The sequence below is a fragment of the Sceloporus undulatus genome, chromosome 9 (assembly GCF_019175285.1).
Source record: "Sceloporus undulatus isolate JIND9_A2432 ecotype Alabama chromosome 9, SceUnd_v1.1, whole genome shotgun sequence".
Taxonomy (NCBI): Eukaryota; Metazoa; Chordata; class Lepidosauria; order Squamata; family Phrynosomatidae; genus Sceloporus; species Sceloporus undulatus.
In genome coordinates this window covers 30070296-30082431 of record NC_056530.1, presented here as the reverse complement: position 1 = coordinate 30082431, position 12136 = coordinate 30070296, and the positions used below count along the sequence as shown (strand labels likewise).

The window sequence follows — 12136 nt, the reverse complement described above, 5'->3', positions numbered from 1 at the left end:
CCATTAATTAGATTGCCCCACAGCTTCAGCGTATGCTGAAAGCCGTGGAGGTGAAACCTGCGTATGGGGCTTGTGCTTGCAGTGCGGTGTGCACACCATTACTTCTTCCGGCACGGCTTTCAGCATATGTTGAAAGCCGCATATGGTGCACCCGCATAAGATGTGGGCACACAGTACTGTTGTAGGCCCAGGGGATGCCCTTTTAAAAACAACTGGAAGTGTGCAGCAGTGTCTTCCAGTTCATTTTGAGTTTCCAAAGCGGCCTCTCCTGGGACTAAATTAGCCAGAGTGAACCCAAGACAGTGTGGCATCGTGGTTTGAACTGTGGTCCATGACCAGGGTTCGAATGCCTGCCTGGCAAGGAAACCCACTGGGTCACCTTGGGCAAGTCACACTTTCTATCCAAGTGGATGAGCCTTATCATAGAAACAGACCGGCATGGTCATCGCGATGCCCCTGCATTTGCTTGCATGGGAATAGTTTTACAACATTAAAAACAGCCCTCTCTTTAGGAACCCAACTGGCTAGTGAATGCAACCTGCCTTTCTTTGCACAGCAGCCCTTATTTATCTGCATTGCTCTAACTGAATAGCATGCCTCTCTTTGCATAGCTCCACCTATTTCTTTACATTGCTCCACCTGTCCATCTGTGGGCACATGGGGCCACATGTCTATTGAACCCTCGGGCCACATGCAGCCCCCCAAAGGTGGCTTTGGTAGCCATCAACCTTTCCAGACTTCTTGGAAGGGGGACTCCAGACTTCTGCTCTCTCATCCCCCATGAAAAGATCTGAAACATCACTTATCTTGGAAGCCACTAGGAATGCCAGGCTTCCCTTGCAATGTTATATAGTCACCCCTCCAAGTCGCGGACTTGAAATCTGCAGAGGGGTGACCTGCCATTGAGGTGAATGGGGGGGGGCGCTCCTGCGGTGCGTGCCCTATGCTCATGCGCAGGAGCATGCCCCATTTGTTTCAATGGGACTTGATTGTCTGCGAGTCGCTTAACCCGCGGGGGGGGGGGGAATGGATTGCCCGCAAGTTAGGAAGGATGTGTGTGTGTGTGTTTGTATATATACACACACATATATACATACAGACACACACACACACACACACACATATATATACATATACATACACACACACACACCACAGTCGGCCCTCTGTTTTAGTTGGAATCCGTTCTGGATCTGGCTGCAATGGAGACTCACCTATATTCAAGCCCCATAGGCTTGAATGGGGTGCATGCAGGGGGTGCGCCCCATTGAAAATAACGGATGTTGCCCCTCCGTCAATATTCAAGACCGTGGACCTCAGGTGCGCGAGATAGGAGGGGCGGCACCATTTAAAAATTCCAGTTTTCCAAACCAGAAGTAGATCTCTCTTCGAACTCTATGGTGGCGAACCTATGGCACACGTGGCAGAGGTGGCACTCAGAGCCCTCTGTGTGGGCACACGCACCATCGTCCCAACACAGAGTTTGCTAGGGTTTGTCACTAGAAATCCAGAGGGAGGCAGCACTCTGCGATATATCAGTGGGTTTTGAGTTGCCGTTTGGGCACTCGGTCATCACTGTTCGAGTCACTCCTTTTTTGGATGCGCCCCACTTGCCCGCCCCGATGTAGACAAGCCCCTCCCTCTTTGAAGAAAGAGGTGTGGCTTTTGTTCAAGGGGTGTGACTATATCAAAGGGGGTGGAGCTTCTAGCAGACTTTAGCAGTCCTAGTAGACTTGGGTAGCAAAGCAACCAAGATGGCTTATCCCCCCCCTTAAACCTAACCCAACCGAAGCTTGCTTTACGTCAAGGGAAATCTTAAACCTTTGTACCTTGAGGGAACATTTCTGGGGAGTCTGTTTATCTCTACTTTTCTCAAACCAACCCCCCCCCCCCATCCCTGAAATCCAAGCAAACTCCTTTCTCCCTTGGCAGGACCGAAACGGCGAAAGGGTCTCGGGTAAGACGTCGCAAATCGGCTTTCGGGGCTAATAATCCTCCTTTATAAATAGCCCTGCTTTCACCGTGGGGCCTTGGGAAGGCCAGATCAGGGCACGAGGCGGGGATTTCTAGAGGCCCCTTTGGGATTCCTAAAGCACCCCTGGCACCGCGCCACCAGCTTTGCATTGGGCACCTTTGGGTGCGGCCCTTAACGTTTCAATTATGCAGCTATTTTTCCATCTCCGTCTTGCAACTCTGTGCCAGTGTGCCAACGGATTTTTTCCCACTGATTCGGCTGATTCTGGCTTAAAGGGAGGTCCTGGAGCCAGTCATAGATGCCCTTTGGAGATGCTCAGAGGTACCTTTGCCGTCGCACATTGGAGAAAGGCAAGCGAGGAAGAGCTGGAAAAGAGGCTCCAAGGTTCAACCGGAGAACGACGTCGGATTGCAAGCGTCCAAGTTGGAAACTTTGCATTCAGCGCCTTCTCTGGTTTCTGCAATTTTAGCCACCATTGGCCACATTTCGTCTCTTGATGCATTTAGTGTGCTAAGAAGGAACACTCACTACTACATTAAAATGCTCTGTTATTCTCACTCCCATAAGGCCCAGAACATTGTTTTAAAAGGTATAGTCTTCCCTCCTGGGAGGAACCAAACACACCATTAAATCAGTTTGGATGACGGCTCTCCAACTTGTGTCCTCCAGGTGTTCTGGACTTCGACGGACAGACGGGGATTTTGGGAGATGCAGTCCAAGTCATGCAAAGGACCCACGTTTGGAAACTCCTGGTTTAAGCCCACACTCCATACACTGATGTTATCCTTTTACAAAAACTTTCTATGTCTATCCAGAATGCCTCCACGCTACAGAATTAATGCAGTTTGGCACCGCTTTAACTGCCATGGCTCAATGTGGTGCGATCTTGGGATCTGTAGTTATGTGAGCTATTTTCAGCCTGTTTTCAGCCTGGTCTCAGAAAACTACAAATCCCCCAATGCTGTTGGATAGAATCATGGCAGCCAAAGTGTTGTCAAACCACTTCAATTCTACAGTGTGGATACATCCTATAACTCTTCCCTTTCCCCCCTTTTTCAGCGTGCAATGGCAAAGGTGACTCTGAGCATATGCAAAGTATAGATATGAACGCCATTCCTGGCTCTGGTCATTACTTTACGTAAGCAACCACTGAGGAAAGGGTGACACTGAGCATCCACAAAGTGCATTTCCCTCCCTACCTGGGGTAAAATGGTGGAGAGAACACATCCCCAAGATAAAGAGCTGAGGCCCAGCATCCCAACCACCTTTTGCATAAGAAGTACTGGGTTCAAAACCTTCATCTGTTGCTCTCCCTCCTTCCAGCTGCTGTTTTCCGAGCGCTTCTGATCCAAAAAGGAGAGAAAAATAATGCTACGTTTGCCAAAAGATTTTCACCCGGGCCTTTTGGAAGTGAGAAGCGTTAGGCAGCCAACATTTCCATGGCAGCTTTCCTGGAATTCCTCCGCTGAGCTGGCGGCTCCAAGCACTCAGCCTTCAATCTCAGCCTGAAAATCTCTCTCCCCCCAAATCTCTCTTGCACCCAGAGCTTGTTTTTCCCTAAAAACCTTAACCCCAAGAGCCACAACTGTGATGGACCCACCTTGGCTCTACGGCTTCCCTCGCTTCTGAGTGGGCATGAGTTGGCACAGGCTGCAAAAGTGGCTTTTGCCCACCAATTCTTCTTGCCCTCTGGTTTGGTACACTCTCCACTGGGATTTTCGTTGCTGCTGTTTTTGTTGCGTGCCTTCAAGTCATTTCCGACTTGTGGTGACCCTATCCTGGGGCAGGGCCACAGTGTGTGTGTGTGTGTGTGTGTGTGTGTGTGTGTGTGTGTACACATACCTCCTCTCTTCCATGCCAGTATTCCCTGAAGATGCCAGCCACGGATGCTGGCGAAACGTCAGGAATAAACTCTTCTAGAACATGGCCATATAGCCCGAAAAACTCACAAAAAACTATGGATGCCGGCCATGAAAGCCTTCGACTTCACATTGTTCAGAGCAAGTTTGCCATTGTAGAGGCTGAGAGAGCGTGACTTGCCCAAGATGGGTTCCCACGGCCAAGGGGAGATTCGAACCCTGGTCTCCAGAGTCGCCGCCGCCCAGTGTTCAAACCACTTAGCGTATATGGGTAACCTGTGGTCTGTAGACCACATATTGGCCTCGGAGACTATATCTGTGGTCCATTTTGTGAGAATCCATAATGCTGCCACCATCCCCACCTTCTTCTGCCTACTGAGCACAGCGGGCAGAAACTGGGAGGCTGTATCTTTTCACATGAGTCTGCTTGAGTTTTAAGATCTGGAGAAGACTTTCTCTGAATCCCACCACCATCATTGGTCTGGCTGACCAAACATGTCCTCCTTTGCCAGGACATGTCCTACATTTCAACCATTCATCCAGGAAGAGCATTCCAACATGTGTTTCTTTCTCCTTTGGAGCATGCCGACGACACAGGAATTGACTTTAAGTGTCTTTAAGGTTTCAAACTTTAAGAATGGGGAGGGCAGCTATGAAAGAATTAGGAAAGATCCTAAAATGCAAACTGAGCGCAAAAGTTAGAATCGTACAAGCCATTGCGTTCCCTATTACTATGTATGGATGGGAGAGCTGGACAGTTAAGAAAGCGGATAGGAAGAAAATCAATTCATTTGGGGATATGGAAAAGAGTGCTTAGGATCCCATGGATGGCCAAAAGGACAAACAAATGGGTCCTAGAGCAGATCAAGCCAGAAATATCCCTAGATGCCAGGATTGCAAGACTTAAGGTTGCCGTACTTCGGACACATTGTGAGAAGGAAGGACTCACTGGACAAGACAATGATGCCAGGAAAGGTGGAGGGAAACAAAAAGAGAGGAAGGTTGTATTGCTAGATGGATGGACTCTATGAAAAAGATTGTATGAGTTCACTGGAGAACTCTCGGACTCAGCCCAGCCTTCTGGGTTTTGTGAAGGTTGCGAAGCCTCCGCAGGTTACACAACAAAGCTGGAAAAACAAACCCATTGCAGGGCAGGTGCTGTTGCGCCCAACTGGGTGCGAATTGCTAACCTGTGGGTTTTCGGATTTCCCTGACCTTTTGCCGGACGATGGGCTTATTAACTTCTTTTCCCCCCTTGCTTTCCTGCAACTTCACAACTGCTTTAATTGGTGTGAAGCCTCCAGCCGGAAAATCTCAATGACTGCTGTTTTTATCCTCTCCAAGCCTCTGTGTTCTTTCCTTTTGCACATGAAGACTGCATCGTCTTACTTTCCTTCGCAACATAAAGCCATAGTTGGGGACGTTTTGTGTTGAATCAGGGAACTTGGAGATCTAGGCTGCGTCCGCACTGCAGAAACAATCCGGTTTGGCACCACTTTTAACTGCCACGGCTCAATGCTATGGGATTCTAGAAGAGCCCAGAAAGGGGGCTGGCAGGTTCCTTGGCGAAGAAGGGCACTGCCAGTCCCCAGGAGAAGCAGGGAGGGAGATTACCAGCAGCTTAAGAAGCCGCCCCACGTCACACCAGAGCGAGATCAAGGGAGCTGGGCTGCGGACTCCGGCGCATTAACATATTAACTCAAATCCTAAAGCGGTTAAAAATAAAAGGCATGCGCTGGATGGGCAAGAGGGGCACCCAGGTTCAGGTGCCAAGCAGGGGGAAATCAGCTGGGGGAAGAGACTGGCTGCTGAATTTATATACCTGTGACAGGTGAGAGATACAGAAGTCTACCTGTGACAGGTGAGATCTACAGAAGTCTATTTGTCACGGGTGAGATCTTCAGAGGTCTACCTGTCACAGGTGAGATTTACAGGGGTCTACCTGTCACAGGTGGGATCTATAGGAGTCTGCCTGTTACAGGTGAGATGTACAGGGGTTGACCTGTCACAAGTGAGAGCTACAGGGGTCTATCTGTCACAGGTGAGATCTACAGAGATCTATCACAAGTGAGATCTACAGAGGTCTATTTGTCACAGGTGAGATCTATAGGAGTTTGCCTGTTACAGGTGAGATCTACAGGAGTCTACCTGTCACAGGTGAGAGCTACAGGGGTCTATCTGTCACAGGTCAAATCTACAGGGGTCTACCTGTCACAGGTGAGATCTATAGGAGTCTGCCTGTTACAGGTGAGATCTACAGGAGTCTACCTGTCACAGGTGAGCGCTACAGGGGTCTGCCTGTGACAGATGAAATCTACAGAGGCTGACTTGTCCCAAGTGAGATCTACAGTGGTCTACCTTTCAGAGGTGAGATCTCTAGGGGATGACCTGTCCTAAGTGAGTTACAGGGGTCTGCCTGTCACAGGTGAGATCTAAAGGGATCTATCCCAAATGAGATCTACAGAGGTCTTTGATGTGCATCTATTTACTTCACATTTGACATTTAACCAATCGCATCCATCCAAAAATCATTCATTATTTCCACATTTACAACTTTAGTCAAATTTCCACAAATCAAATTATTTTGTTTTACCTTCCTTGTTAATGCAAATGTATGCCCTCCCTGAAATTATATACAATTAGGAGGATTGTCGCGAATTGTATCATTGAACAGAAGATGTCCCTAACAATCGTAATATACTCATCATAAAAAGGATCTATAATTATTCAACATACTAGAGAATACCATTATAATGACTATTTTTGCATAAAGCTGTAATATCACCCTGCTTTAATGGCAGTATTTATAGGTCCTTGTATTTATACCGTTCGGAGGAAGGAACCAGAAAAACTGCCTCTGAGCATTTCAACCCAAGGAAATTCATGGGGTTGTGAAGGCGCATACAGATGTTGTGAGCCGGTGGTTGTGCGCTGGACGATGGTGCAGAAGATCGGAGTTTGAATCCACCATGGCGACCCGAGCTTGGGCAAGTCACACTCTCTCAGCCTCAGGGGAAGGGAACAACAACCCCTTTCTGAACCGATCTTGCCAAGAAAACCCCAGAACTGGGTTAACATAAGTTGGGAACAACTTGAATTAGCACACAACAACAACATTTATACTATGTGAAGACAGCATTGCACACACTGGGATGGTATTTTAACACTATAATGGCCTCATTCCCACTACCTTTTAAGCCGGATCGCAAATTGGTTTGAAATGGTTCAAATGACCATAGATCTCACTTGAAGCGATTTGGAAAGGGGAAGCCATGCGCTAGACCCAGTTAACCTGCGACTTTTTGACACCGATTTTTCCCGTGTCTTTTTGGATAAATCGACTCTGCGCAAGTGTGAACCAGGCGCAGATCGGATTCGATTTAAATTTCCCCTTCGGCCGGCTGGCGCGGGTCCATTTTGAACCGATTCATTCATGAAGGTGAACCGCAAGTGGGTTATTTTGCAGGAGAAAAATGCGATCGGGGCAAATATAGTGGGAACATGCTCTGCTGTTGCATCGATCCATTGATTTGGATTGCAAACCGATTTATTTGTTAGTGGGAATGAGGCCAACAAATGATAAGGGAGGGAATCAGACAGCCTTTCCTAATATTGTTAAGACTGTAGCTCTCATCTAGCTTTCATAATGCACATTCGGCACCACTTTAACTGCCTTGTGGGTGACCAGTCAACATTCTCTCAGCCTCGGAGGGTGGCTGCGGCAAATGCCCCGCGATGAAACTTGCCAAAAAAGCTCCATAAGAGGTTCGCCTTCGGGTTGCCAGAAGTTGGAAAGGACTTGAAGGCATACAAGAACAACAACAAGCTAGAAAGCTACTTGGTGCAATGGTTTGGGCACTGGACTAGGATACTGGGAGGGCAGGGTTAGGGGCACAAGATCCCCGTGAATATGGAAAAACCACAAATAACAAAAACACCATGTTTTTACCAGGGAGGACACCTCTCCAGGAATCTCTAGGTCTAGGTCCTCCGGCGCAACTTTGTGGCCAACGTCTGCCAGACACTGACCATAGAACTACACTGGAGAAGCTGCAAAGGCCTAGTAGAGTATTCTCTCTAGGAACCTCTAGGTCCTCCAGTGCAACTCTATGGTCAACGTCCAACAGACATTGACCATAGAGTTGCACTGGAGGAGCTACAAAGGCCTAGTAGAGTATTCTCTCTAGGAATCTCTACGTCGTTCAGTGCAACTTTTGGTTAAGTTGACCATAGAGTTGCACTGGAGGACATAGATATTCCCAGAGAGAACGTATTAATCAAATCCGTGAACAATCATATCCGCAAATATCAAAGCCGCAAATATGGAGGGATGAGTGCATATCTATATCTATAGCTGTCTCATCTATATCTATATATCATCTTGGTTTGAAAACATATCTCTATCTATACCTATGCCATCTATACCTATATCTATCTATCCATCTAAAATAGTATGGATGGATTTCTTTTATTTGCAACGATCTAAATTCCCAGTTAGAGACCGCCGTTTGGGGTCTGAGCGTTGGGCTACGGTCCAAAAACACACTGTGGAAATAACCCACTTCGAAACCACTTCAACCGTGGCTCAACGTCTCACAAAACTACACTTCTCAGTAGTGTAGCATTGTGCCAAGGGCAACACAAGTGGTCTCAAACTGGATTATTTCCCCAGTGTGGCATGGACCTATGGCGACTCCGGAGGCCAAGGTTCAAATCCCGGTGCAACAACGCAAACCCTTGGTCTGGTTACGCTCTCTCAGCCTCAGAGGTTGGCCACAGCGGATCCTCTTTGGTGAGGAAACTGTACGATCCTATCCCATGGCGACCCTAAGGTATGTCTTAGGGTCGCCATGGGTTGGAAAGGACTCGAAGGCGCACGACAACAACCACCACAGTGGCAACATCTCCCAGAGCCAGAGGAATGGCGTCAGAGTGGACACAAGGGTGGCTTCGGATCCCTGCCCAGGCCAAGGTGATCATTAGAGGAACGCGCGACGCCAGCAACGAAACCGATCGTCACTCGGAGAAACTGGCTGGGCAGCGTTTGCCAGCTTCTCCCTGCCTGAGAGAGAGAGAGAGAGAGAGAGAGAAAGAAAGAAAGATACCATCTTCTCTCTCTTTCTCCCCGGAGCAGTGCCGCAACCACCGCCATGCAAATGACTTAATTGGGGCTTTTGGCAAACCCGAAACGGGGTTTTGTCAACAACTCCAACGAGGAAAGGATTTGCAAAAAGTGGAGGGTAGGCCTGAAAGAATCCTAGGGTTATAGATGACCCTAAAGATAATCTATTCTGACCCTCTTCTGTGCAGAAATTCACAATTAAAGCATTTCTAAAGAGGTTCATCCATAAAATTGAAGAGCTGGAGGGGACCCCAAAGGTCATCTATGCTGAGCCTCTTCCATACTTGGTCCTTATACTTCATTACAGCTCCCCAGATTTCAAAGATGACAGACTTGGAGATGTCTATAGAACAAACCGTAGAAGACATAGTACACTACGGCCCTTGCCCTAAAAACAACAACAAAGTCACACTCTCTCAGCCTCAGTGGCAACCGCCCTCTGAAGAAACGTGCCAAGAAAACCCCATAGGGTCGCCATAAGCCAGAAACAACTTGAAGGCAAGCGACAGCAACAACATATTTATTGGTTGTCTGAGAAGTTAAGCAAAATCCCAATGTTTCGGAAGATGGGACGCCAAGTCCTGCCTCTTTCCCATAAGTTTGGGATGGCGAGACCCATGGCGAGACCCATCCCAGAATCCACACCCCTGGCCTAGGGAATGCACCTTGGGGTCAGTAGCGCATAGCATGGAACAGGAATAACCACCACAGGGGATGATGGGACCAGCAGTGCTGCCCCATCCCTGCCATGAAGACAGATATAAAGCCAAGGCTTACCTTGCAAAGTACTGCATAACCCATCCATATCCTTAAAGATACATTTTACACTTACTCCGCTTCCTAATTTTCGTGCACACTATCCCGCATCCACTCTACGGCCCGTAAGGCTTTCCCTCATCCTCCCCCCATGCTCCCCAGCTCTTCCACTTACATCTCTTTACCCTGCATTGGACTCTAGGGACCAGGGTTCGAATCCTCCCTTGGCCACCGGCAAGGGACACATTCTCAGCCTCAGACATGCGCACCTCTCTTTGTGCCTTCCACCTGTTGACTTGTGGCAACCCCATGAATCTCAACAGGGTTTCCTTCGGCGAGGAAAACTCAGGTTTCGCTGATCCGTTGGCGGTCTCCCACCCATTGGCTAACCACAGAGGACTCTGCTTAGCTTCCAAGATCAGATAATAATAATAATAATAATAATAATAATAAATCAAGGCTCAAAGTATCGCATGTCAAATTACCAAAGGAAACGAAAGGAAACCACCGACGAAAGTTAAGAAGACGTAAAACTGTGCCGCCGTTAAAACCTGCGCAAGTCGGAAACGACTCCGAGGCACAACAACGACAACAACAAACAAACAAACAGAGAAACTCTGTAACTAACTCCTCTTCCACACTGGAAGCAAGTAGTTGATATCTCAAACATGCCATTCATTACTGCAGTGTTTGTTGGGGTTTTGTTTTTAGTATGGTAATAGAATATAATATTAATATTAATATAATAATGACAACCGCATGTAGAGAGATCTTGTGGCCCCTTTGAGGCCAACCGAAAGAAAGAAGTTGGCAGCAGGAGCTTTCGGAGACTCCGGTCTACTTCCTCAGATGCTTCCATTATATATATCCAGAATCCTATATTGTGATATCCTATAACATTTACTCAATGTGATTTTATATATAGCCAGCTCAAGTAAAGGAGAAGCTAAGAAACCCTGAGACCTTGCAGCCGCTTTGAGGCGCGGCGAAAGAAAGAAGTTGGCAGCGGGAGCTTTCCTAGACTTCAGCCTATTTCTGCAGATGCTTATACTATAAATCCCGTATCTTATATCCAGAATCCTATATCACAGTATCCTAGTAAATCTATTGAATGTAATTTTATATAGGGTCGGCTAAGTAAAGGCGATGCTAAAAAACCCTTGCAGTGAGATCTTGTAGTACCTTTGAGGCACGATGGAAGAAAGAAGTTGGCAGCAGCAGGAGCTTTCCTAGACTTAAATCTACTTCCTCAGATACATATTATTATTATTATTATTATTATTATTATTATTATTATTAAAAGATATAGCCATGTTAGTCTGTAGAATCAGTCTATCGAGAGATCATGCAGCACCTTTGAGGCTCACTGAAAGAAAGAAGTTGGCAGCCTGAGCTTTCCGAGACTTGAGTCTACTTCCCCAGATGCATATTAATAATAATAATAATAATAATAATAATATTAAAAGATATAGCTGTGTTAGTCTCTAGACTCAGTATGCAGAGAGATCCTGTAGCGCCTCGGAAGCCAAGTGAACGAAAGAAGTTGGCAGCAGCAGGAGCTTTCCTAGACTTGAACCTACTTCCACAGGTGCATATAGTTTTAACTATATAGGGCTATATCTTTACAGTCTACCAATAATAATAATAATAGTAATAATACTTTGCAAAGCTGCACTCCTTTCTTGCATCCCAGCTGTTTCCATTTCGGAGGGAAGGCTGGCAATGCCAAGGCTGGGGTCAGCCTAGATGACCCTCCCTCCCCAACTTTTAGGATCCCTTTCCAGCCCTGGTTCTAGAGGGGTGTTTGTGTGGACCCCCTTCCTTCCCTTTACCCCGCATTTACCCCGGATCTACCCCGGATCTCCTCCTGCCTCTCTGCCCCTTGCCAGCCTTCCTTGCCAGCCATCCAAAGCAGGGTCTTTCCAGGGAGGGCTCCCTTACCTCTGGCCCTCTTGGCCCCCGGGGTCCCTGGGGGGCTGGCCTCCATCGGGGACCCTGCAGGCCCAGCGATCGCGGAGGAAGGGAGGCTGGAGCTGGAGCTGGAGCAGCCTTGGCGCAAAGCAGGGAAGAGCAGCGGCTGCCCGAAAGGAGGCTGCAACGCCCCCCAGCTCCGCCAGGGGCGCCCTCGGCCCCAGCCCAGAGCCAGCCCTCCTCCCTCCCTCCCTCCGCCTCTGAGCCAGGCAGTAGCTTGGCACGCCTCCCCTGCCAGGGCCAAGGGAGGCCTTTCTGCCCCATCGTCATCCATCAGCACTCCTGCCTCCAAGGATGCCCTCTCCTGGCATCAAGGGTGCCCTCTTCTGGGGCTCCAAAATGTGCTCTTCTGGGACTCCAAGGATGCCCTCTTTTGCCTCCAAGGATGCCCTCTTCTGGGACTCCAAGGATGCCCTCTTTTGCCTCCAAGGATTCCCTCTTTTGCCTCCAAAA

At 48.1% G+C, this 12136-nt stretch overlaps 1 protein-coding gene across 1 annotated transcript in view; it reads right to left on the bottom strand.

Moving 5' to 3' along the window:
- RORC (RAR related orphan receptor C) overlaps positions 1–11780 on the bottom strand; it is a 49104-nt gene extending 37324 nt beyond the window's left edge. The window contains exon 1 of the mRNA XM_042441168.1: positions 11654–11780. Coding sequence (XP_042297102.1) covers positions 11654–11699 — 46 coding nt within the window. The 5' untranslated portion in view covers positions 11700–11780. The remainder of the gene's footprint in view (positions 1–11653) is intronic.
- Positions 11781–12136: the final 356 nt, after the last annotated feature.